A 26,521-nucleotide genomic window follows, 5' to 3' on the forward strand; every position below is an offset into this window, starting at 1 on the left:
AAGGCGGGGAGTCTCGCTGCAGGGATCGGTCAGTTCACAGCTGTCACTGGTCCCCGTGGCGGCACTTCCCCCTTCGTCCGCTGTAACAGACTTCAGTTCCAGTTTTCAGAACATGACCTCGGGTTTCCTCATTCATGACTCATGGTGGCCCTCTGCTCATCCTTCGCCCGCCCTGTCTCACCGCTTGGCTGCAGGGACACGCCCCTGGCCCCCGAGTGGATCTCAGGCCTTGTCTCACCCCGTGTGTGTCAGAGCCCTCGGGGGCATCTCGGGAGCAGACGCTGACCCCTTGCCTTTTCTGAACCTGCCCCCGTCCCACGAAGACGCCGGGACGGACGAGTCATAGGCGGCGCAGGGGAGCTCCTGTTGACGGGGGTCGGCGCTGTTCCCACGTCCGTCCTGCGGCCCATCGGCAGCCGTCTTTGTCTTTGCTCGTTTCTAGAACTCCAGGCCCATGTTCATCAGTGCGGTGGAGGACTGCGAGTACACCTTCTCCTGGCCCACGGCTGCCGCCTGCCCAGTGAAGAGCAACGTGCACGACAACTGCCAGGTCACCAACCCCGCCACAGGTGAGTGAGGGGCCCGGCCCTGCCCCACCCCTGCAGTGAGGGACCCACTCACCTCCCCCGCCCCACCCCGCCCTGCCGCGCCCCTGTAGTGAGGGACCCGCTCACCTCTCCCGCCCCACCCTGCCCTGCCCCTGCAGTGAGGGACCCGCTCACCTCCCCTGTCCCACCCCGCCCTGCCGCGCCCCTGCAGTGAGGGACCCGCTCACCTCCCCCGCCCCACCCCGCCCTGCCGCGCCCCTATAGTGAGGGACCCGCTCACCTCTCCCGCCCCACCCTGCCCTGCCATGCCCCTGCAGTGAGGGACCCGCTCACCTCCCCTGTCCCACCCTGCCCTGCCGCGCCCCTGTAGTGAGGGACCCGCTCACCTCTCCCGCCCCACCCTGCCCTGCCCCTGCAGTGAGGGACCCGCTCACCTCCCCTGTCCCACCCCGCCCTGCCGCGCCCCTGCAGTGAGGGACCCGCTCACCTCTCCCACCCCACCCTGCCCTGCCATGCCCCTGTAGTGAGGGACCCGCTCACCTCCCCCGCCCCACCCCGCCCTGCCGCGCCCCTGCAGTGAGGGACCCGCTCACCTCTCCCGCCCCACCCTGCCCTGCCATGCCCCTGCAGTGAGGGACCCGCTCACCTCTCCCGCCCCACCCTGCCCTGCCCCTGCAGTGAGGGACCCGCTCACCTCTCCCGCCCCACCCTGCCCTGCCACGCCCCTGCAGTGAGGGAGATCCCCCTACCCCCAGCATGATGAGAGGACCCCAGTGAGGTTGAGAAGCAGGCAGTGTCCTGTCTGGAGGGTGCACGTTGGCCTTTTGTGCCGGCTCTGTGGGCTGCTGTTGACTCGGGAGTCTCCAGTGGAGGAGATGGCCCATCCCCGAGACCTGTGCTCTCACTGCCCCTGTTTCTGGGGCTGTTGGTCTCTGGCTCTTGGCTTGTGGAGCTGGAGTCGATCTCCTGTTCCCTTTCAGGGTTAATCTGACAGGGTCCGGGTAGCAGCCAGGGAACTGCTGAGTCTCAGCACTGGGGACCCGGGAGGCCGCAGGGTGCTTCTCTGGCAGCTGGAAGTGCTGTCGGGGCCTCCCCAACTTCCCCAACCCCGAATCACAGGGGCTGCTGAGCCCCAGCCCCAGAACACCCCACTTCCCCCCACAGTACACTCTAGCGGGTCAGGAAGTTTCTCAGGGCCGAGCCGGTGAAGGGGGCAGATTCATCACCAGGAGTCCGGGGCCGCATGGCCCGTGGGATCCGTGTCTGAGCACGCGGGTGAGGGGTCACTATGTCCCCCCGCCCACCCCGTGTATAGGACACCTGTTTGACCTGAGCTCTCTGAGTGGCCGGGCCGGCTTCACCGCTGCCTACAGTGAGAAGGGGCTGGTCTACCTTAGCGTGTGCGGGGACAACGAGAACTGCGCCCCCGGTGTGGGTGAGTGCGGCCTGCCCTCCACGCCCCCCTCTGGCGAAGAGATCAGACGCCTTCATCGGCAGCAATCCTCTTGCGGTCAGGGTGGGGGCCATGATGGGGTGATCTGTAACCACGGGGTGAAGTATTAGACATGTGGCATTTGCTGAAACCGCGTAGCACCCCCAGGAGTGCCAGCTGTGGATTGCCGCGTCTGGGTCTGCAGGAAGTGCGATATCAGGAAGTGAGTGCTTTGAGTCCCTGACTGTGTGTCCTTTCCCCCGGCTCTGTGCTGGGGACAGGGGCCTGCTTCGGGCAGACCAGGATCAGCGTGGGCAAGGCGAGCAAGAGGCTGACCTACGTGGACCAGGTCTTGCAGCTGGTGTATGAGGGCGGCTCCCCCTGCCCCTCCAAGACCGGCCTGAGCTACAAGAGTGTCATCAGCTTCGTGTGCAGGCCTGAGGCCGGGCCCACCAACAGGCCCATGCTGATCTCCCTGGACAAGCGCACATGCACGCTCTTCTTCTCCTGGCACACGCCCCTGGCCTGCGAGCAGACGGTGAGTCTGGGGCGGCCCGGCCTGCTGAGCCCAGGGGCCCTCCGCTTCTCCCGTGGGTCCATGAGCGCCCCAGCCCACTTCTCATCCACTCCTGAGGCCCCGATAATGCTTGGTTCAGAGTGCCTGATGCTAAATAAAGCAAAGCATGTGGTGGGGGGGCATTGATCTGCCCTTAGCGCGTTTCCTGTTCAGCCTAAATCCTCGCAGTGACCATGTGGCCGGTGGTCAGGAGCTCAGTTGTCATAGATGCCAACATAGAAGCGTGTTTCCTGTCTGATAGACCGAGTGCTCCGTGAGGAATGGCAGCTCCCTCATCGACCTGTCCCCGCTCATCCACCGCACCGGGGGCTACGAAGCATACGATGAGAGTGAGGATGACCGCTCTGACACCAGCCCCGATTTCTACATCAACATCTGCCAGCCTCTCAACCCCATGCACGGGGTGCCCTGCCCCGCCGGCACCGCCGTGTGCAAGGTTCCCCTGGACGGCTCCCCGATGGTGAGTATGGGCCCGAGGGCAGAGGCCGTCCCTCAGGGTGTTTCAACGGCCCCCCAGCGTGTCGTGTGTCTTGCTGTCGGTGGAGTCTTCAGGCAGAACGAACAGGGAAATGAGCTGGGTACTCTGTGATTCTGGGTCCGTCAGGGGAAGAGGAACGTAAGGGTTTGTGCATTGAGCTGTCGTTTGTTGTGATAGAAGTTACGGAAGAAAATGTGAACACATGTGGAGACACGGCATTTTTGTATCGGGTCAGAGTCTCCAAGGACGTTGATGGAGCTCTATGTCTTTGCTTAAGTGCGGGTCTTGTGTCATTAAAAGCTTCTGAAATACGAGCATATTCTTAAGGGCATAAGCCAGTCGGCTAATAACTAAGTATTCTGCCTTGGAAGCTTGCGTGTGCGCCAGCGTTTCCCAGTGTGGGTTTGGGTCTCCAAACATCGCCTTCACGAGTTATGTTCATGGTTTGTCCAGTTCTCAGTGTGTGTTATTTGAAGTGCAATGCACCTCAGGAGGTCTGTTTCTCACTTGTTTTAACAGTGAGTCCTGTCCCAAGGGACCTAGATGTCCTTGTCACGAACGGATGTTACTGGGGGTGCGGGTGGGGAGAGGCGTGGCAGTGGTTGGGGACGTTGGCTGTGATGTGAGCTTGACCAGAGTGTGGCTGTGTGACAGGCGCAGGGCCTGGGCAGTTGGAGTCGGCAGAGAGTGCTTGTGGTCAGCCTTCCCAGCGGCAGCCGGGAGCCGTCGCCTCCCGTGTGGCTGCCTTCTTCCCGGTTTAAAAATGACAGAGGAAGTTCTCTAACCAGAGAGGGTGGTGTGTCATCACGGCCCCCGCGTGGTGAACAGAGCACGTTGTGTGGTTTCATTCACACGCTCACACACTCATCTCTCACACACTCACACTCACCTCACACACTCATCGCAAACACACTTATCTCTCACACACCACACACACACATTCGTCTCACACTCACTCATCTCACACACACTTATCTCTCACACACTCATACTCACCTCACACACACACTCATCGCAAACACACTGCACACGCATCTCTCATACACCATACACACACTCATCTCACACACACACTCATCTCACACACACTTATCTCTCACACACCACACACACACATTCGTCTCACACTCACTCATCTCACACACACTTATCTCTCACACACTCATACTCACCTCACACACACACTCATCGCAAACACTGCACACGCATCTCTCACACACCACACACACACGTCTCACACTCATCTCACACACACTCATCTCACACACCACATACATCTCACACACTTGGCACATACAACAGTCATCACACACACTCATCCACACATTGTACTCATCTCACACACGCTCACCACACACACACACTCGTCTCACATATGCACTCGTCTCACACACACACTCATCGCAAACACTGCACACGCATCTCTCACACACCACACACACACGTCTCACACTCATCTCACACACACTCATCTCACACACCACATACATCTCACACACTTGGCACATACAACAGTCATCACACACACTCATCCACACATTGTACTCATCTCACACACGCTCACCACACACACACACTCGTCTCACATATGCACTCATCTCACACACACCACATACACACACTCGTCTCTCACACACATAAACATAAACACCATTCCTGGCCAGTCACATTTCTTTCATTCGTGTGTCTATTTGCTCAAAAACACTGGCTGAGCAGGCAGTGTGCGCCAGGGGCCGAGCGAAGCTGCAGGTGGTGGTGGGAGTGTGTGAGTGTGTGCCCTGTGCCCCCCCGAGGACACACCGTAGGCACCACTGAGGAGATGGGGCAACCATGCAGGTTCCTGCCTCTGGCCGGCAGCTGAAGGGGCTGAGTGGTCTTCTGGGTGTGACCTGAGACTCCTGTTGCCTAGAATCTTCGAAAATGGACCCTGAGTAGATGCCTTGGTGATAAATTTGTCCCTTAGTTAAATTTAGTCACCCAGTGGTGTCCGACTCTGTGACTGCATGGACTGTAGCCTGCCAGACTCCTCTGTCCTTGGGATTCTCCAGGCATGAATACTGGAGTGGGCTGCCATTCCCTCTTCCAGGGGATCTTCCCCACCCTGGGATTGAACCCGGGTCTCCTGCATTGCAGGCAGGTTCTTTACCATCTGAGCCACCAGGGAAGCCCAACCCTGAGTAGAATCACTGTTGCTCGTGTCACTGATGCCCACTGGGGCAAAGTGAGGTTTCTTTTTCTGTGCCCTACTGTCAGGACTTTCAGCTGAGCCGCCGGTAAGACGGTTTCCTTAGGTGCTGCTTGTTCTCAAAACTGAGGACATGTGATTTTTGTCACATGTCAGCCTTTACTCCTCTAACCTGGGAAACGATTACTTTCCCGAAATGTTGCCTGCTTTCTCTTTGTTTAGGATATTGGCCGAGTGGCAGGACCTCCGATGCTCAGTCCCACAGCCAACGAAGTTTACTTGAACTTTGAAAGCAGCACTCCTTGCTTGGCGGACCGGCATTTCAACTACACCTCACTGATCACGTTTCACTGTAAGCGGGGCGTGAGCATGGTAAGTGAGCACCAGTGTACAAGGTTGGAGCTGGTGTCTGGGTCGGCCAGCCAGAGCCGGAGACCACGAAGCCTGTTTCAGACGAAGGCTGCCCGTGTTCACAGCGCCTGCCTTGCACCGTGTGGTGTCATGTGGCGTGTGGAATCATTTCTGGTCCCAAGTTTAGCAATAAGTAAGCCCTCCCTGAGTTACCAGGGCAGATTTTGCATAAGGAGGCTTGTTATAATTTAAAAACATGAAATGCTCGAGCAAAGAAGTAGCCTTCACCTTTGCCTGGAAGTGAAGGAAAGCGTTAGTCACTCAGTTGTTTCCGACTCTTTGGGACGGAAAGATTGGGATTCTCCAGGCAAGAATACTGGAGTGGGTTGCCATTCCTTTCTCTAGGGGATCTTCCCAACCCGGGGATCGAACTCGAGCCTTCTGCATTGCAGGCAGTCTTTACTGTCCTAGCTACCTCCCTACCAACATACTAAAATGCCAACTTTGGTTTCCTTTTTTTAAATTATAACGTTACTGATTTTATTCTTGTTGGGAAGTCAGGCATTTTGGCAGCCGTAATCGTTCAGGACGTAATTCACATTTCGGAAATTAGCAAATGAGAGAAGACCTTTGGGGTAAAAGCATCAGTAGCTGTGATAACGTACCATCTATCTTCAAGGAGGCCATTGGTTTTTCTTTTACGTGCAATTAAAAAACAGCTTCCGTTAAAAAACAGCGCTGTTTTGTTGCAAGGAGTTTTGCGTAAGTTTTCTCTTGCCCCCTCTCTGGGAACAGGAGATAAACCAGTGGTTCGTGGCCCCCGTTTTGTGATGACCTGGGAGGGCTGCCTGACTTCACGGGGCCCTGCAGGGGCAGGGGTCCCCACTGCTGCTCCACCGGAGAGCTCTGTGCTGGCAGCCTGGGTCTCAGCCCCCTGTGCTGCCTGTTTATTTTGTATTGGCGTGTAGTCAAGGATGAGATGGTTGGGTGGCATCACCGACTCAATGGACGTGAATTTGGGCCAACTCCAGGAGACAGAGGGACAGGGAGGGCTGATGCGCTGCTGTCCATCGAGTCGCAGAGAGTCGGCCGCGACTTAGTGACCGAACAACAGAACGGCATAGCCACTGACAGTGTTGTGATAGTTTCGGGTGAACAGCGAAGGGACTCAGCCAGACACATACATAAATCCATTCTCCCCCCAAACTCCCCTCCCATCCAGGCTACCACTTAACACTGAGCAGAGTTCTCTGTGCTATATAGCAGGTCTTTTTTTGGTTATCCATTTTAAATATAGCATTGTGTACTTGTCCATCGGACACTCCCTAAACTCTCCCTTCCCCCATACTTGTTCTGCTGAAATTCCTGAACTCTGGAAAGCTGGCAAGTCCTTTGATGGGAATGGGTGATGTGGGTGAGTGGACGGTGGCAGTAAGTGGCTCGCGGCCGCCTTCCCAGGAAGGGCTGCCATCCTGGGCATCTGCATGGAAACCCCACAGCTCCTGGACTGACATGTCGCCCCGTTCACACGTTGCCGGACGGGAGGGGAGTCCCAAAGGATCACGATGCAGGCAGCCGTGAAGCGCTGGCCCCTCTTGTCTCTGCACGTGCGTCTGCGTGTCTGGGGGTTCTGGACGCATGTCCACAGGTGCCCCCCGGACTCGCACTGGGTCTCAGAGCAGTGGAGTGCTGAGAACGATGAGTGTTTGGGGGGCTCAGAAGCAGGGCATCTCACGCTGCATGTGCGGTCCAGTTTGGAGAGACATTTAATGAAGTCTCCTTCCCCTGCATTTATCTTCAGTGGAAATACTTCCTCTACGTACATTAATAGAAAAACGCATTCTCAGCAACAATTAATGAAATTCTTCATCTGTTTTTATGGCTTCCGCTGAACGAGGGAGGGGAGGCAGCGAGGACGTTGATGGATATTTATTTAGATACTCGGCCTGTGGAATGTCCGGCTGGATCGTGTCTCACCCTCAGTATAAACATCCCCTCAGTCTCCAGAGACGTGGGTGGGGTCACCCCCTCGAATGTACAGGAAACACTTGCTCCCTCCTCTGCCACCAGAGACCCTTCGGTGTCTCAGGCTTCCCTCTCGCAAAGGTTAAAGACCCCCTCACCCTTTCTCTGAGCTGGTGGTCTGGAGTGTTGGCATGCTAAGTGCAGGGACTCGGGCCTGGGGGGCAGAGGGCAGTTGGGTGCAGGCAGGCATGCCTGGCAGGGCTGCTATTTGCTTGCCCTTGGCGAGGATGGTGGCTCCCTGCTCTTGGTGAGAAGCTCACCGTGGGTCACCCGGGACCCCTGGTGGTCTGGGAGCATCTCAGCCCACAGCACCTGGGGCAGGGGTCTCCGACCCTGCCGGGGGAGCAGGGAGGTTACTGTGCTTGTTAATCCACGTGGATTTCACACCTGCCCCCACCCACCAAACAGGGGACGCCAAAACTGCTGAGGACCAGTGCCTGTGACTTCATGTTCGAGTGGGAGACCCCGCTGGTCTGTCCCGATGAAGTGAAGACGGAGGGCTGCTCCCTCACAGATGAGCAGCTGTACTACAGCTTCAACCTGTCCAGCCTCTCCAAGAGCACCTTCAAGGTAAGGCCGTGTCCCAGAGCCCATGATCTCGCTCTCAGGCTCCTCTGTGTGTTATAACGCGGCCTCCGTGAGCGCTGGAGAATCTGCGGTCCCTCAGGCACTGTGAGGGTCTGGGGGACGGACAGGGGTGGTCCTCACTCTGTTCCCCGGTGCAGGCTCGGCCTGCAAGGGGCACTGGATGGTGTGCCAACCAGTCACGGCTCGTACCCTAGCTGTGCCCCGCAGTTCAGAGTGAGTCTTTCTCGTGGGCTTGGCGAGGATTCAGTTATTCAGTGAGGAGGGTCATGGGGCCTCTCCCACGTCGCAGATGGAGAGCAGGAGGCCGCTCAGGGCCATGTGAGTGACCACGTGCCCGAGGGGGCGGGGCCGGCAGAGCCCACGGGGGCTCCGCCTCTGCCTGCCGCCCAGAGACCACCCTCCAGCCCCTACTTGAGACACATTTGGGTGTCAGGGGCTGGTCTCGCCCCAGCCTGAATGTCGGGGGGCTGTGAGTTATGCCTTAGAGGGTGGGGCCCACGTTCCTGTGACATAGACGTTATAGAGTCACATGGCAGTGGGCCAAGCCGTCCCTGCAATGTAGATGTTACTGAGTCACGCGGCTGTGGACCAAGCCCGCAATATCCCAGCACCTCCTGGCGTGTGGCAGCCGGGGAGCGGTGAGCTCCAAGTCGTACACCCAGGCCAGCTGTCTGACTCCCAGAACAAGATTCCTTGCCTGGGTGCAGGCCCCCAGGACGGGTGTGCTGCAGCTTAGAGCCTGCAGAGGCGGGGCGGCCAGGGAGAAGAACCGTGTTCAGTTAGGTCGTGGCTGCTCTGTGCTCAGTCCTGAGTCCTCAGTACTCTGGGGTTACTGGCGGGAGACGTGGCTTAAGGCAGGGGGCGGGCAGCCGAGGCCCGTGGGAGCGTGGTCTGGAGTGCTGCACCAGGAAGCACAGCCTTGGTGAGGAGGGATGTGCCCGGAAGTGGCCAGGGCATTGCGCTCTGCAGGGGTGACAAGGAGGGTGAGCTCTCAGGCACGGGCATGGCCCATGGATGGAGCTCCGCCTTCCTGCTCGTGCCTCCTCCCCCCCAGCGCTGGCCTTGCCCCACTGGAGACCCAGTCACAGCGCGGGGCGGTGTCTCTGCAGGTGACCCGAGGCCCGCACACCTACAGTGTGGGGGTGTGCACCGCGGCCGCGGGCCTGGACGAAGGAGGCTGCAAGGATGGCGCTGTCTGCCTGCTGTCCGGGAGCAAGGGGGCATCTTTCGGGCGGCTGGCGTCCATGAAGCTGGACTACAGGCATCAGGACGAAGCCGTCATTCTGAGTTACGCCAACGGAGACACTTGCCCTCCAGGTAAGTCTTTGCGGGCGGGTGGAGTGTCCGTTCCTAGTAGACCCGGAATTAGACCCGGCAGCAGGAGGGAACTGAGGAATGGCGCTCCAGTTGCCGTGAGCAGCAGCGCACAGAATGTCCATCCTAGCAGCCCTGGGCGTGAGTGCTCGGGCCCACGAACCGTCAGTCAGTTTAGGGGGGCTTCCTTCGGGGAGTCGTCGTTTGAGGTGACCGCCCCTGGCCGGGCACAGCTGGCGTGGTGCGGATAATCGGGGTCACTCCGATTTCTCCTTCCCAGAAACTGAGGACGGCGACCCATGTGTGTTCCCCTTCGTGTTCAATGGGAAGAGCTATGAGGAGTGTGTCGTGGAGAGCAGGGCCAGGCTCTGGTGCGCAACCACCGCCAACTACGACAGAGACCACGAGTGGGGCTTCTGCAAGCACTGTGAGTGGACACGCCGGGGCCCCGCTGGCCGGCGCGGTAGCCCTGCACCCACTGGAGGCCTGGCTTCATGCTCAGATCTTCCTGCACTGTCCACATTAATGGCTGCGCTTCTGTTGCATGTGGTGTTTTCTCGCCGGGGCTATCTTCCATAAAGAAGAGTCTTCCTTAATGGCTCTGTGCAGCCAGGTGACAGATATATGTGGGGTGGTCAGCTCTCCCCTCCCCCAGCTCCAGGGGCTCATGTCCACACTCCTTAGAATTGCTGCTGTCCCGGGTCTGCAGGGTGGTGAGTGGTCATCAGGTCTGCAGGGCCTCGTCTGCTGACCGTCAGCTCTGCAGTGGGCTGTGCCGGGCAGGAGTGGAGGGGGGCGGGTCTCAGTGCCCTGCTGCCACAGAGAGAATGGACACACGAGAGTCCTAGTAAGACACGGGGCGCAGACAGACGTGAGTTCTCAAGGAAAGTGATGGGACAAGTGCACAAGAAGTTGTTTAATTCTTCTAAGTAGCCACGGAAGAAAACGGTACATGTTAAGGAATTAGGGCTTCCCTGGTGGCTCAGACAGGAAAGAAGCTACCTGCTATGCAGGAGACCCGGCTTCAATCCCTGGGTCAGAAAGAGCCCCTGGAGAAGGGAACAGCAACCCACTCCAGTGTTCCTGCCTGGAGAATCCCATGGACAGAGGAGCCTGATGGTCTACAGTCTGCGGGGTCACAAAGAGTTGGACACAACTGAGCGACTAACACCCACCCACCCACCCACACACACACACACAAAGAATTAGAAACATTAAGTCTACAAGGGACTATAGTAGCCTTCTTTGGAGGCTTATTATGACAGGATTTTTTTTCTGGCAGGTTAGATGACATATTTTTAGGTTGTTACAGGATTCTTACTGTTAGCGTTATTGTTCGTACTTTAATCAAGTAATACCTGTTTGCAAGGAATTGTACTGTCGCTGTGAGGTGGTTAAGTGCGGAAGGGGAGCTTGGTCCGAACTTTAGGGTTGAAATGGGAGTGAAACAACAGAAAGTGGGGAGCGGCCGGGGATGGGCAGCACCCCTCAGTGCCAGCGCCACGAAGGTGGGCACCCGGCCGGGCTGGGGGCCTGACGCGCGCCTCGTGTGCCACCCCAGCCACCAGCCACCGGACGTCCGCCATCATCTTCAAGTGTGACGAGGACGCCGACGTGGGGCGGCCCCAGGTCTTCAGCGAGGTGCGCGGGTGTGAGGTGACCTTCGAGTGGAAGACGAAGGTGGTCTGCCCCCCGAAGAAGATGGAGTGCAAGTTTGTCCAGAAGCACCGGACCTACGACCTGCGGCTGCTCTCGTCCCTCACCGGCTCCTGGTCCTTCGTCCACGACGGGGCCTCGTGAGTACCTCCCCCACCAGCTCGCCGGCCGCATCCATCGCAGCCCCAGCGTCCCGACAGGGCGAGTGCACAGCGCTTCAAGCTCCAATTCTGAAGGCGGGCCGGCCTTGGGCCTCTGCTTGGGCAGGCCTGGTGCATTTCCGGGGGTTTGGAAGCAGAGGCAGCTAAAGCCAGCCTTGAGATCCCTAAGCAGCTGGTGGCCAGCTGCGGGCCTGATGGAATCAGGCGCGGTTTGCTTCTTGTCTGGGACGCCGTCCGTGTTGGGCTTCCCTGGTGGCTCAGTCGCTGAAGAGTCTGCCTGCAGTGTGGGCGACCCAGCTTCCATCCCTGGGTTGGGAAGGTCCCCTGGAGAAGGAAATGGCAACTCACTCCAGTGTTCTTGCCTGGAGAATCCCATGGACAGAGGAGCCTGGCAGGCTATGGTCCATGGGGTCGCAATAGTCGGACACGACTTTGACTAAACCACCCATCTGTGTTGGGTTGATGGGGCTGTTAACTCGCCCTGCTTTGCCACCCCGAGTACCTCGGCCGTGCTGCCCCGACCGCCCCACGCTTAGAGCAGTGGGGAGTGTGGACCCGGAAGCCTCGAGAACCTGAAGACAGGGTTTCAGGTTTCGCCAGGGTTTCAGCCACTGCCTGTCCTGACTCTAAGCCGCCCGAGTCTCGGGACTCGCCCTGTGTGCCTGGTGGGCACACATGCGTTTTCAGCATCCACCCGCTCTCTGGCATTTGTTTACCCAGAGACCCAGGTCAGGGCTGCGTCCAGAGGTGCTGGGAGACCCTCGGACGGTAGCCTCTTCTGAAAGGGTGGAAGAGCTGCCCCCAAGCATGTCAGGACAGACGCCAACCTCGCTCGCCTCCCGCTGTGTCGTTCTGCAGGTACTACATCAACCTGTGTCAGAAAATATACAAGGGACCCCAGGACTGCTCGGAGAGAGCCAGCGTGTGCAAAAGGAGCGCCTCTGGCGAGGTACAGGTCCTCGGGCTCATTCACACGCAGAAGCTGGACGTTGTAGGTAAGGCCCTGCGGGCGCACGTGTCGCGTCTGAGTTGGGAAGGTGAGGGTGTCATCCTGGGACTGGAGGGTCAGCGCTGGCTTCCGTCGGAACCTGCAGGAATGTTATTCTCGGTAACCGTTTCTCAGGCAGCCTCCTGAAGCATTAGAATGAGCGCCGCCTCGTGTTCTCTGAGACGGCAGGTCCTGGTCTGTGTCTAGAGGGCTGGGTGGCCGTGGGATGTCCAGGGTTCCTCTGAGTCCCTGCTCCAACTATGGACCGAGTGCCTGAGTCTCCCTGTACATGTGTACGGGTTTATTTGGGAGAAGCCGGCCGGATGACAAACACGAAAACCTGGTTAGGACCATCCAGATACATCCTTGTAAATGTCTTAATAATTTGGCGTCGTGAAACGAAGCTCTTTGTTAATAGTTCTGATGGAAATTTTCCTTTGCAGTTGGTTGTTGAGTGAAAGACTCTTTTGTCATGTGAAGGGAGAAGGTCAGGCTTTCTTCGTTTAGGGACAGTCAGGGCTGGTGGGAGGGACAAGAAAGAAAACCGTCACTGTGCCTGTTCAGCTGTGGGGAGGTGGGGGTGTCCCCGGGGAGGGTGGTTCCCAGATGTCCTGATGAAAGCACAGGGAGACTTAGTCCACTGGAGCTGTTGAAATGGAGAAAGGAAATTCTGGAGGACCACTGTCACCCTGGAGAGAAACCCCTGACTCTGCAGGTTGGAAGTGGGGGTGAAGTCACCCCTCCACCCGGGCCCCAGCAGAAGTGGCCAGATCTCCCAGCCTGTGACCTTGGAGACCTCGGTTGTTGCTGCCACAAAGGGCATCGGGGGCTGAGGGTGGTTCTCTTCCTATGCCTTGTCATTGTATGGACGTCTGACCCAGGTCTTCCCATGGCTTCCCACAGCCGAGTGCAAAGACTAGGAGGTTGAAGCCTCCTGAAAAGCATAGTGATTCCTCCTGTTCTGAGACGCCAGGTGGGATCTTACCTCTCGGGCCCCAACAGGACAGCCGTCTAAGGCCGGTCACCGTGACCCCGCGTTCACTTAGGGGACATCACCTTATGGGGTGAAGAGATGGACTCTTATCACAGGAACCAGCAGTCCTCAAGAACCGTGCTTTGTCCGTGTATGTGTCATATGTGTGTGTACACGTTAACCTTCAGCACTTCTCCAGGTCAACGTCTTAGTCCACTTCTCAGGTAGAGTGCCTGAGGCCTGGAAGGTCAAGAGTGCTGCCCGTCTCATCTGCGGGGGGCGGGGAACACTTCAGCAAGACCTTCGCCTGTTGTTTCCATATTCTAGAAGTTTAAGAATTTCTCTTCCAAGCTGTGAAACTTGCAGAATTCCCCTGAGAAGCCCGATTACTTATAACAAATTCACCCAGAGTAGCTTTGACCGTGGCTGGGGCTGGGTCTCACCCCTCAACTCCCCTTGAGCGGCCCCTGTGCCTCGGCCGTGCCTGGAGGACATCTGGCAACCGGTACTGCCCGTCCTGGGCCCACTGCCTCTAAGGATGTGGGTTGGGTGTGTGAGCGCCTGGCCCGAGGACTGCCCTGTGCCGAGTGCCAGGCCTGAGGATCACCCTGCACTGAGAGGCGGGCCTGAAGACCCCCCTGTGTTGAGAGCCAGGCCCAATGACTGCTCTGTGCCGAGAGCTGGGCCCGAGACCACTGTGTCCCGGCCCCTGGAGCCACTGTCCATCCACTCAGCGGGGCTGGGCTCGGACATCCCCAGGGCAGCTCTCAGAAACTCTGGCCCCTGGGAGCCAGGCCACTGAATACGTGTCGCTGCTTCCCCTTGGCCCCTGAAAACTAGGGCTCTGCTGGTTCCTTGACCACATCCTCTTCAGAAGCAGGAAGAGTTCTGTGTGGAGCTGGGAGATCAAGCAGACCAGAGCAGTTCTGTGCGGGCTGTCTCTCTGCGGGATGGAGGTTTCGCCTGTGCCCTGTGACTCGTGGGGCACGTGGGGGAAACGCCTGGTTGGCACAGATGTTGCAGGGAGCTGGGGACCTCAGGCTGCTGCCGTGACCTGCGGTGCAGGCCTGCACACACGCCGTGCAGGGGGCTTCCCGCTCAGCCCTGAGCTGCACGCCCTGGGGTCTCCCTATCCCAGGAGAGTGCTCACAGGTAGGGGCTGAGGTGTGACTGCCGGTCTCCTCCGGCCACAGAGGTAGTGACACGGCTGGGTGCTGACCGCCCGGGCGATGAGTCTCCAGAGTGACTTCTGACCTTGAGGCTCCTCGGATGCTCTAGAGATAACGTCAGTTCAACGGCCTGTGTTTCAGATGACAGAGTCATCGTAACTTACTCTAAAGGCCACCACTGTGGGGACAATAAGACGGCGTCTGCGGTCATCGAGCTGACCTGCGCCAAGACAGTGGGGCGGCCTTCGTTCACGAGGTGAGGGTGCGGGGTCCTCCCCAGGGGGAGCTGGGCTCTGGGCGGGCCGGGCCCTTGTCAGAGCTCCTCCCCACGGTTTCTGCTTGGCAGCTTAGTGTGCGTGCTGCAGAGAGGGTACTGGGGTCGTCAGAGTAGCGAGGCGGGGCCCGGTCCCTGAGACCCCTAGCCTGGTGGGGCCAGGGCTACCCACAAGGGAGGAGTCCTGGATGGAGGTTGGGACCTGTGCACGAGACTGATAAAGCAGTTGCACAAAGCGGAATTTCACTGGGCTCCGTCTTCAAGGTCACAGTGTAACTAAGAGGCTTCACTGATTGGTGCTGCCCACGGCCAGCTGCTCAGGCGGCCAGTCTGGGACCCCCGGCAGGTGGGGCGGCACCACCTGGAATGCCCTTTTATTTTGCTGGAAATCTCCGCCTCTAGTGCTGGGAGGGCGTTTGGCCAGCAGAGGGAGCGTGTGAGCTGTGCTTGGTGAACAGATCCGATTTGCTTCTAGAAGCAGGGCTTGGGAAAGGGGAGACCCAGGAACTGTCAGAGGGTCGAAATCAATGCTTGTAAAGCAGGCTTTCAAAAACCTGGGAGCAGATCTCCCCAGCTGTTAGATGTTGCCCGGTGTCTAAATGTAAAAAAATTATGTGTTGAAGTGCTTGCCTGCTTTTTTTTCACATAGTAGTTGAGCTGGACGGTGTTGGGGGAAAGGAGATGAAGTCGCCCTCCTAAGCCGGGGGTGGCTGGTCCCTGGCTGGGGGCAGGGAGGGCCGGTTGGTGGTGGGGCTCCCAGGGTGGAAGGGCAGCTGGGCGGTGGTGGGGCTCCCGGGGCGGAAGGGCAGCTGGGTGGTGGGGGAGCTCCCAGGGTGGAAGGGCAGCTGGGCGGTGGGGGCGCTTCCGGGGCCCCAGCACCGGGGGGAGCAGCATCTCCCGGGGCGGAAGGGCAGCTGGGTGGTGGGGGAGCTCCCAGGGTGGAAGGGCAGCTGGGTGGTGGGGGGGCTCCCGGGGCCCCAGCACTGGGGGGAGCAGCATCTCCCGGGGTGGAAGGGCAGCTGGGCGGTGGGGGGGCTCCCGGGGCCCCAGCACCGGGGGGAGCAGCATCTCCCGGGGCGGAAGGGCAGCTGGGCGGTGGGGGGGCTCCCGGGGCCCCAGCACCGGGGGGAGCAGCATCTCCTGGGGCGGAAGGGCGTGACCGTGGTCCACGTGCCCCTGCAGGTTTGACGTCGACGCCTGCACCTACCACTTCAGCTGGGACTCGCGGGCAGCCTGTGCCGTGAAGCCTCAGGAGGTGCAGATGGTGAATGGGACCATCACCAACCCTGCCAACGGCCGGAGCTTCAGCCTCGGGGATATTTACTTTAAGTAAGTGGCGCCGTTTTTGCGGGAGTGCCGCCCGGTAACCCCCCAGCCTCTGCCCGGCTGAGGGCTGCGAGGTGAAGAGGTCCGTGTATGTGCGTGTTTTAGTTACCATTTCCAGTACCGTTGTCAGGTCTCGCTCAAACAGAGGGCAGGCATTGCTTAGCTTTCCAGTCGAACCCCAGAGATGGTGAGGTCTCTTGAGCATAAAAATAATGTCTGTCCTCCTCTCTGCATTTGTGATAAGCCCAGGGGTCGGAGCTGGAACCTTCTGGCTTTATTATTTATTTATTTAAGTTTCTTAGCAGCATCGCTAGGTGGGTCCCGGGATCCAGGGCTGTCCCTGAGCCCTTTTCTGTCTCCTCAGACGATTCAGCGCCTCTGGGGACATGAGGACCAACGGGGACAAGTACGTGTACGAGATACAGCTCTCGTCCATCACGGGCTCCAGCAGCCCCGCCTGCTCCGGGGCCAGCATCTGTCAGAGGAAGGCCAACGACCAGCACTTCAGTCGCAAAGTCGGGACGTCCGACCAAACCAGATACTACGTCCAAGGTAGTTCTCTCCACCCGCGTGCCACGTTTAGCTTCCTCAGAGGCACGTTAACCTTTTCATGAGCTCACAGTCCCTTAGGTGAAAACATCAGATGGGTTTCAACGTGATAGCCCCGGGCCCAATCCTGTGTCTTGTGGACTAACCAGCTCATGTCAGAGTCCCAATGGTTCACTGCCGGGAAGACTTACATCCTAAACAGATGTGCAAAGCCTGGTCTAAACCAGAGGTGGTGAGGTGGGCGTGGAGGACCACAGTCAGAATTACTTTTGGTTTGGTTTTCATCATGATGCTTCTTTATTTTGAAATTTCAGATGTTACTTGGGGAGGGTAAGAGATTTTGTATTTGTCAAAAGGATGAAAAGAGAGAGACCTGACCCAAGTGTTCCCAGTGGGTGTGGAGGAAAGGCCTTCTGCTACATGGATGCAGCTTTGTCCTGTGTTTTTTTTCCTTCCTTTTTATTGAGATAAAAATGACATAGAGCCATAGCTCAGATGATAAAGAATCTGTCTGTAAGTCAGGAGACCTGGGTTCGCTCCCTGGGTTGGGAAGATCCCTTGGAGAAGGGAATGGCAACTCACTCCAGTATTCTTGCCTGGAGAATTCCATGGACAGATGAGCCTGGGGGGCTACAGTCCATGGGGTCTTAAAGAGTCAGACACGACTGAACGACTAACACTGTATAAGTTTAAGGTGTACAGAATAATGATCTGACTTAGATACATCATGAAATGATTATCACAGTAAACTTAGTGACTGTCCATCATTTCCTACAGGTACAAAATTAAAGAAGTAGAAAAAAAATTATTTTTTCCTAGTAGTAAGAACTCTCAGGATTTGTTCTTTTCGCATACAACAGGGTTCGTTATACTTAGCAAGTGGTGTGTGCCTTCCTGAGTATTACACCCCTGGTAACCGCAAATTGTATCTCTTTTTCTGTGAGTTTGTTGGTTTGTTTCTGAAACATAATTGACCTGCCGTGCTGTGTTAGTTCCAGTTGCACGACATAGCGTTTTCAACATTTCCATACATTTCAAAATCATTACCACGCTAGGTCTGGTTGTCACCTGCCACCACGCAAAGAAGTGAGGTAATTACTGACTGTGTCCCACACTCGGCACTTCATACGCACGCTCCTTTACTGTGCAGCTGGACGTTTGTACCTCCTCACCCCCTCACCCATTTCTTTCCTAATTCCTTCTGTCAAGAAGGAAAGAATATTTCTAGGAGGCAGCTCGGGTGTTTTTGTTCAACTAGTCTTCCTCTGTAAATCATTTCATGGTTTGATTTTCGAACTAGGTGAATGAACTTGCTTTTTTTTTTCAACAGTTAAATGTGTTTACAAAACCAGCTGACTTTTGACCTCCCCAAGAGGAGGGGAGTGGGTAGCTGCTCCCTGAGTAGGTGGAGTCTCAGAGAAGTTTCCGTGCGCAGGTGGTAAATAAGCCCGTGTCTGCGCTTGGCAGTGCCCACGGGAGCTGGGCAGAGTCCTGCCGGGTCAGCCTGGCTCACATCCACACCTCCCCATCAGGAGCACCTGCAGGCACCCCGCCGCCTCTCTTCGGGCCTTCCTGCTGGCACCCCGTGGCCTGCCCACCCCCACCCCACTTCACCACTGCCACACCCAGCTCAGGGCTCCCTCCTCTCACCCAGGGGCACTGCCATTGGTGTGTCTGCAGCAGTGGTACGGCTCCACGCCGCAGCCTGGTCAGGGGCCCAGTTAGCAGGCTGAGAACCTTATGTCTGTAAGGCCTGTGTCTAGTCTAGTTGGCCTCCTGCAGTCCCCAGGCTTAGAGAGCGTGTGTGTGTGTCTGTACATGCATACATCTGTGTGTGTGTGCATTTATTTATTCTTGGTTAATTAAATCCCATTCATACCTTTTCACGCCATTCACTCACCAGCAGTAGGAAATAGGTTTGAAGACCTTTGTCCACATACCAGGAAGAAGTGCAGGTTATCCCCCACCCCGCCACACATCTGCATTCATTCGAGAGGGTGAGGGCGGGAGGCCTCCAAGCCCATCTCTGGCTGAGGTTCGGTGTTGCCGCCTTGGCTCCTCACCAGCTTATGGGTTTCTGTCCACAGTCCAGCCTGTGGGGCAGCTCCCTCAGGTCGCGGCTTAGCCAGGTACGTACGAGTGAGGACCCCCGGGGGCCCCCGAGCCCAGCCCACACGGCCGGCCTCAGGGCTGGCCTCTGCTCCGCCCGCCGCACACACCGCACACCCTGGCCCTCTAGTGGGGGCTGACTGCGAACCGGCCACCAAGCTGTCCTCACGAGGCAGAGTCCACACAGGGTCTCCTCACGTCTCACGCCAGCTGCACGTTCAGGGGGCACTCCTTAGGTGTGATGTTCACTGGAAAGACACTCACTATGAAAAGCTGTCTTCAGTCATGCTTACAGCTTATTACAGTGAACGGATATAAATTAAAACCAGCCAGTGGGAGAAGCACCGTAGGGTGAAGTCCAGGAGGGAGCCAGACGCTTCTGGTGGAGTCAGGAGGTGATGCATACAAATGTGTGACAGTATGAATGTGTGACAACACACACGGACGCTCAGGAGCTGACCAGGGAGGCCCACCCGAGCCTCTGTGTCCGGAGATTATTGATACTTCATTGTGTATGCTTGACTGGGTAGTCAGTTTTTTAGTTGGTTGACTGGTTGGTTGGTTGACTAATTGGCTGATTAGTTGACTAGTTGGTTGATTAGTGATTGGTTGGTTAGTTGGTTGACTGGCTGGTTGGTTGACTGGTTGCTTGGTTGACTAATTGGTTGGCTGGCTGGTTGACTTGTTGGTTGATTAGTGGTTGGTTGACTGGTTAGTTGGTTGGTTGGTTGATTTGCTAGTTGATTGGTTGCCTACATGGTCAACCCCGGTGTCCAGGCAGACTGAGACATGTGGGCAGCCCCCACCCCACACCATGTTGTTTGTTGAAAACAAAGGCAAGACCTGTCTTCGGGCAAGGTTCAAGTCTCTCCTGCTTCCTAACTTAGGGCAGGGGCTCCATATTGTGTGTGAGCAGTCTGTGAAGAGCTCATCCGGGACATGAGATGGACCCTTTCGTCTGATTTTAAGTCTCTGCAGACCTTTTACAGGAGAAGGCAATGGCAAGCCACTCCAGTACGCTTGCCTAGAAAATCCCATGGACGGAGGAGCCTGGTAGGCTGCAGTCCATGGGGTCGCTAAGGGTCGGACACGACTGAGCGACTTCACTTTCACTTTTCACTTTCACACATTGGAGAAGGAAATGGCAACCCACTCCAGTGTTCTTGCCTGGAGAATCCCAGGGACGGGGGAGCCTGGTGGGCTTCCGTCTGTGGGGTCACACAGAGTCGGACACGACTGAAGTGACTTAGCAGCAGCAGCAGCAGCAGCAGACCTTTTACAGATGATGGAGAGGCAAACTTAGCCTGCTGTTGAAACACCTGTGCTAATGGTGCTGTGCCTGTGTGTGCGCCTGCCTTTCTGACAGATGGCGACCTGGACGTGGTGTTCGCCTCGCCCTCCAAGTGTGGAAAAGACAAGACAAAGTCTGTTTCCTCCACCATCTTCTTCCACTGTGACCCCCTGGTGAAGGACGGGGTCCCCGAGTTCAGCCACGAGACCGCCGACTGCCAGTATCTCTTCTCCTGGTACACCTCTGCTGTGTGTCCGCTAGGGTAAGTGGGGTGCTGGCCCACGGTGCCCCTCCAGCCCTGGAGCACCAAGGCTGGATCCCAAGATGAGTTGTTGAGAGGAAGAAGTTGTTACCTGGGTTGTGACCCGGTGTCTTCCCAGAGCAGGGCGGCTGGTGTGTCCCTCTGTCTCTGCTCCAGAAGCACCTCTGTGCCCTCGGGGCCCCGCAGCAGGGTCAGCGAGGCTGGAGGGGGGTGAGGCATGTTCCCCAAAGCAGCTCTCCTCGTCCCCTTAGTGATGGAGTCTCGTGTGGTTGAGGCAGTGTCTTTCTGCCTTTCCCGATCCTCTGTTTCAGTCTTGTCATCAGAGGGGTTTGCCCGCGGGGGTTCTCCCGGCTGGTGGCTCGTGTCTTCCTGGGTGTGGGTGTGCACAGTCAGGGCCCGGGCCTTGCCAGGTGGAGGGCTGAGCGCTGCGGTCTCCCTGCAGGGCGGGCTTCGACGGGGATAGCGCGGGGGACGACGCCCAGGAGCACAAGGGGCTCTCGGAGCGCAGCCAGGCGGTCGGGGCGGTGCTCAGCCTGCTGCTGGTGGCGCTGACTGGCTGCCTGCTCACCCTGCTGCTGTACAAGAAGGAGCGCCGGTAAGGAGAGGGGAGGGCCTGGGTGGGGGGCCAGGCCAGAGGCCCAGAGTAGAGCCCCGGCTTCCTCTTCTTGAGTAGCAGCAGCAGAGCTCTTAAGACTCTGGACACTGTGTCATGTAAAGCTTCCTGCGATGACTGTCCCTGCGTCTGAGCTGTCAGGTCACATGGCCACACGCCTCGTGGGCCTCAGCCCAAGCCCGCCCTGTTTCCAGGACATGGCTCGCTGCATGTATCCCCACATGAGCTGATCGCCTTCTGATTGACTGACCCCTGCCCTTAAGAGGGGAGCATTTACGAAGTGCCAGCTGTGACCTCACCCCCATCCATAGTCTCCCCTTTGGGGGGTGAAAGGTCTTGTCACTCACGGGCAGGCCAGCGTGACTGTCCAGCAGGTTTCATGTCACCCGTGAACGAGGCCCAGGGCTCTGCATGTGGTCAGCTGTGTCCCAAGGGCAGGGATGGGCCGGCTCTGGGGCTTCCTGTCTCCCCTCTCACCTGCCCACTGATCCCGAGGCAAAAGAGAGGCTCAGGAAGTGCTGACTGCCACCACCCCAGACCCAGAGACCATAAGCTGGATGCAGGAGTGGGGCAGGAGGTATGGGTGTGAGCTGGCCCTGGGTTCGGCACTCAGCCTGGCAATCTCAGCACAGCCTTAGGGTGGCGGGGAGGTGTGGACTCGTTCCATCCGCGTGTGGAAGAGCAGGTGCAGAGGTGCGGGTTAACTCACTTTGCACTTAACACTGCAAAGACAGGGTGTGTCTTTGCATACAGGGTTCGAATCTGCTTCTCCTGATCCCATAGCTTTCCTTCCTCTGACTTTGCTCCCAGCCCTGCAGTTCAGGGTTGAGGGAGCGTGTGCTTGGGTGGGCACAGCCTCCTGTCAGGGGGCACAGAGGCGGGGGATCCGGGGCGGGGTGGCTCCAGGCTGGAGTAACTGGAACCCCCTTTGCAGGGAGATGGTAATGAGCAGACTTACCAACTGCTGCCGCCGGAGCGCGAACGTGTCGTACAAGTACTCGAAGGTAAGGCCTGCCGAGGCCTCTGGCAGCTCCCCGCCCCTCCCCTACCCCACCAGACACACACACACACACACACCCCCAGCAGCTCCCCGCCCCCTCCCCTACCCCACCAGACACACACACACACACACACACAGTCCACGTGTTGTTGCGATGTTGGCCACTGGCCACAAGGAAACCGTCACTGTGGGCCGTTCGCAACCGCCAGAGGGGAATCTGTCTCTCGTAGCTCTCAACCTGAACACTTTCTTTGTCCTTTCTTCAAGGTTTTCCGATTGTAATGGCAGCTAATTTCTTACAGCATTTAATACTCAGATCGTTTCTACTTTTTTTGCTCTTCTGCAGAAAGCATGGCAATGAAAATTGTTGTGCCTCTGGCATTTGGATGATTTCCTTTGGTTGAGTTTCTAGCAATTGAGCCCAGGTGGTGTAAATGCACTCCTGGCTCTTGATGGTCCTGCCAGCTGCTTTCTAGAAGGTCTTCCTCAACCGCAGGCATACACGTGGTGTTGTCCACGTGGCTCTCTTAACTTCCCCATGTCTCTCTGTACCCCTTGGGGCTCCTGGAACAGAGGGTCCCGGCCCCGAGTCCCGGACCCTGTCTACCTTGGTCGGATCTCAGCAGGAGCTGGCGGTTGCCAGCCTTCCCCTTCCTCTCCCCGCTGGGGTTTCCGCGACCTGCGGGTGTCGGGGGTGGTCAGACGAGGTCTCAGGTGGGCCCACGGCCCCTGCGGTGTCCCGCAGGTGAACAAGGAGGAGGAGGCGGACGAGACCGAGACCGAGTGGCTGATGGAGGAGATCCAGCCGCCGGCGCCGCGGCCCGGGAAGGAGGGCCAGGAGAACGGGCACGTCACCACCAAGTCGGTGAAAGCCGCCGACGCGCTCACCGCCCTGCACGGCGACGAGCAGGACAGCGAGGACGAGGTCCTGACGCTCCCCGAGGTGAAGGCGCACCCCGCGGGCCGGGCGCCCGGCGCCGAGGGCGGCCCCGCGCTGCGCCCGCTGCCGCGGAAGGCGCCGCTGGCACCGCGGGCGGACGGCCGGGCGGCGCTGGTGCGCGGGGAGCCGGCGCGCCGCGGGCGGCCCCGGGCGGCGGCCTCGCCCGTCAGCACCTTCCACGACGACAGCGACGAGGACCTCCTGCACGTCTAGGTGCGCCCGGCCGCCCCCGACCGAACCCGACGGGACTCCGCGATGCTTCTGTCCTTGGCCTTTAACGAAAACTGTTCAAAAAAGGGAAGAGTGGTGGTGGTGGGGAGGAGGGGGCCCTCTCCGTGGGCGCGGGGAGGAGGCGCGGCCCGCGCGGCGCCCGCCCCGGTTCGTCCCCAGCCCTCGCCTCGAGCGTGGCCGCCCTGCGCTTCCTAAAGGCGCCGGGGCCACGCGCGTCTTGGGACCGAGGGCTGCGTTTGAGGAAGACCCTTGCTGCTTTAGGCCCTGTAGGGTATTTGATCATTATATTTTAGCATTTAATTCTCTCCTCCTATTTATTGACTTTTGACAATTACTCAGGTTTGCGAAAAAGGAAAAAAAAAAAACACAAAAAAAAACCACCAACAGTTTTTTCCTGCCGGCAGGGGGTAACCTTTCCTGTCCATCCTTCAAGCGGGGGGAGGCTTCGAACTGGTCCACGATGTATCCGCTCAGTTAGACTCCACCACTCTGTCTCTTCCCCCTTTGGCTTCTGCGGCGTCAGGGCGCACGCGTGGGCGCAGGCGCGGGTCCCCAGTTGCCCGGGCTGTGGAGGGGCCGCCGGCTCTCTGCCTCTCCAGTCAGCAGCAGCTGCAGCCTTTGTTTCTTTGCATGACGTCTTCGATCCCAGGTGCACAGAGCACACTTATCAGTATTTCTCTCGCCAGCTGGTGAAGTCAAACAACGCACCCAAAGATTGATGTGTGTGTGTGTGTGTGTCTGTGTGCGCGCGCCCGGGCCTATGTGCGCACATGTGTGTCTGAGAGAATGGAGTTGAGATGTCAGACTTTTTTCCAGACTTGGGGTGTAGATCTCACCTCTTCAGGTTCTCATGATACCACCTTTACTGTGCTTATTTTTTTAAGAAAAAAAAAAAAAAAAAGTGTCTATCGACCATTCGACCTATAAGAAGCCTTAATTTGCACAGTGCGTGACTCATGGAAGTTGCATGAAAGCCAGTGGGCCAGGCTCTTGCCCCCAGCCTTGCACTTGGATTCCCGCCCCGGGCACGGCTGAGACCAGCCACCCGGTCCGCAGGACGGAAGGGGGGACTGCTGTCCTTCCCCGGCTGTTGGCGCCTTTCTCTGAAGTGTTTATCGAATGACTTTTCTGGCATTTATAGAGCTGTATATAGACTCAGTGGTATTCATATCCTGGAAAGCCAACCAACCCGCAGGGTTCCTGGGTTTGTACTCTAGTTTGGCTAGCTTATTTGATTTCAACATGAGTGTATTTTTAAAAATTGATTTCTTTCCTCATTTTTTTTCCAATCAAATTTACTGTAATATAAAGTATTCAACGATTTGAATAAAAGATAAATTATTAACTGGGTGGTCCTGCTTTCTGCCCTTGAGTGAAAAGCCCCTGAGTTTGCTGCTGTGTCCGATACCCTCTCTGCGCCTCCTGTCGCATTCCAGAGACAAGTCGTGTCCAGGTGTCAGCCGACCCTTCACGAGTGTCCCCGAGTCTCCCCAAGTATAGATGCTCACTCGAGGCCCATGGGGACCTCTGTCAGCTTCACCCACACCTGGTTCTTCCTCCTTCCAAGAAAGCAGACCTCAGGATATATGTTTATTTTTTACCAAAACAGCCACCATGAGTGCAGATCCCACAATCCTGGTATACAGCCCAGGCTTTCATGGAGCGGGGAGGGGGTCTTCTCTTGCATGAATCTGGTTTCCACCTGAAATGACCGACTGGTAACTAGAGCTTCCTGGATGTTACTATGAAGACAGACCGAGCAGGGAGTATGATGTCTGACAATAGACTTATTGGAGTCAGCGTCCTTCCTGTCTGCTCATTTTCTAATTATTTCCAACTGGAGAGACTGTTTTCCTCCTGAGGACTTTACAGCATCTCTCTCGAGACGGACACTCTGGGGTCTTAGTGTTGTGAGCCCACGGTTGCTGGTTCTCGGATGCTGTGTCCAGGGAACCGTTGTCCAAGTCACTCCCTTTTCACTAAGACACAGGAGTCCTCTCTGCCTGGAGGTACACTCACGGGCCCTGTGGGTGAACTTGATGACCCTTCATTGGCACCTCGGGCCGTCTGCCCTGGTGACCAGCTGTGCCGGCTGCAGGGCGATGGGGAAGTGACCACACGTGTGAGGTGTTTGCTCACGCTTTTTTCTCGAGCACCTCGGTAATCTCTTCCCTCGAGCCCCTGCAAATAGACTAACAGTCTGTGGTACCTGTGGTCGTAGGAAGTTTAGGAAAACGCTCCCCGACAGCAAGTAAGAATTACAACCTTTCACGAGTCTAATTTAGTTTCCTTTTAACCAAGATTTTAAGCCCTACCTTTGTTGAGACTGTGTACTGAATGGCAGGGGGCTGGGATAAGTGGAGCGTCAGGACAGTGTAGGCAAACCCAGTGCCCAGGAAAATCCACGCGAGAGTGGAGACCTAGCTCCCACCAAGAGCTTTCTAGATGCAGCTGCCTGCTCTCCACCAACCTGTGACACATGCTGGCCACGACCACCTTCAGGGAGGTCGATGGCCACCCCAGGGGGGCATCTAGAAGGAATTCCTCCATCCCTTTGCACCAATTCAAGAAGTGGGCATGGAGGACATGGAGATCTTGCCTTTCTTCCAGGGGTCAGGTCATCAGTGGGTAGTGTGCCTTGGGGTGGGGGCCAGGTTAGATTGATTAGAAACCCCTTCACCAGCTTTGGAGAATCCCCACGACCCAGCGGGCCATGACTTCTTACTTCTCCAGATAAACTTGGCTGATGGGGAGTTGGCAGCTCGAGGGTGGCTGAGAGAGCTGTGCTTCCCAGGAGGGTGGGTCACTGCAGGGCAGGGCAGGGTGGTCCTGCGGCTCCTCTCCGGGCTGCACGGACCCTGAGGCAGGGAGCCGGGTGTTTGGGGACAGAGTGGCCAGAGGTGCCGGGGAGGTAAGGCTGGAGCGTTGTCGTGGAGCTTGAAGAACCCGTTGACAGTCGCTGAAGTGAACTGTTTTCCCTAAAGATGCGGGGAGGCCAAAGTCCGGCTGTGAGTTACTACTCACATTTCTTTGCTTTGTCCTAGTGAGCTATGGGCTTCCCTGACAGCTCAGTTGGTAAAGAATCCACCTGCAATGCAGAAGACCCCGGTTCGATTCCCGGGTTGGGAAGATCCCCTGGAGAAGGGAAGGCTACCCACTCCAGTATTCTGGCCTGGAGAATTCCATGGACTGTCCAGTCCACGGGGTCGCGAAGAGTCGGACGTGACTGAGCGACTTTCACTCCCTTTCTTTACTTCTTATGCTCTTTTGTGTTTTGAGCAATCGGTAAATCAAGTTCAATAAAGTTTACTTATACTGTTATTTTGATACAGAGTTAAACAGAATTGAACAAATGGTCCCGTCACCCCGGACAGGGTGAGAGTGTTGGGGGTCACCTGGCGGTGGCTCTGGGTACCCCCCTGGGGGAAGCATCCCGAGAGCAGGCCTCCCCCAGAGCAGTGCTGAGTCACCGGGGGCGGGC

The 26,521-nt window shown here is 57.4% G+C and overlaps 1 protein-coding gene across 1 annotated transcript in view; it reads left to right on the forward strand.

Annotated features, from left to right (window-relative positions):
* IGF2R (insulin like growth factor 2 receptor) overlaps positions 1 to 24,385 on the forward strand; it is a 105,088-nt gene extending 80,703 nt beyond the window's left edge. Inside the window, exons 32-48 of the mRNA XM_055432891.2 lie at positions 443 to 569; positions 1,864 to 1,983; positions 2,262 to 2,518; positions 2,799 to 3,017; positions 5,443 to 5,592; positions 8,005 to 8,166; positions 9,294 to 9,501; positions 9,779 to 9,925; positions 11,060 to 11,294; positions 12,174 to 12,310; positions 14,587 to 14,701; positions 15,902 to 16,048; positions 16,410 to 16,597; positions 20,070 to 20,256; positions 20,699 to 20,851; positions 21,804 to 21,873; positions 22,615 to 24,385. Of these exons, the coding sequence (XP_055288866.2) occupies positions 443 to 569; positions 1,864 to 1,983; positions 2,262 to 2,518; positions 2,799 to 3,017; positions 5,443 to 5,592; positions 8,005 to 8,166; positions 9,294 to 9,501; positions 9,779 to 9,925; positions 11,060 to 11,294; positions 12,174 to 12,310; positions 14,587 to 14,701; positions 15,902 to 16,048; positions 16,410 to 16,597; positions 20,070 to 20,256; positions 20,699 to 20,851; positions 21,804 to 21,873; positions 22,615 to 23,022 (3,030 nt within the window). The 3' untranslated portion in view covers positions 23,023 to 24,385. The remainder of the gene's footprint in view (positions 1 to 442; positions 570 to 1,863; positions 1,984 to 2,261; positions 2,519 to 2,798; positions 3,018 to 5,442; positions 5,593 to 8,004; positions 8,167 to 9,293; positions 9,502 to 9,778; positions 9,926 to 11,059; positions 11,295 to 12,173; positions 12,311 to 14,586; positions 14,702 to 15,901; positions 16,049 to 16,409; positions 16,598 to 20,069; positions 20,257 to 20,698; positions 20,852 to 21,803; positions 21,874 to 22,614) is intronic.
* Positions 24,386 to 26,521: the final 2,136 nt, after the last annotated feature.

Source organism: Moschus berezovskii, chromosome 10, assembly GCF_049115385.1.
Source record: "Moschus berezovskii isolate FMDL1 chromosome 10, NW_MosBer_1.0, whole genome shotgun sequence".
Taxonomy (NCBI): domain Eukaryota; kingdom Metazoa; phylum Chordata; class Mammalia; order Artiodactyla; family Moschidae; genus Moschus; species Moschus berezovskii.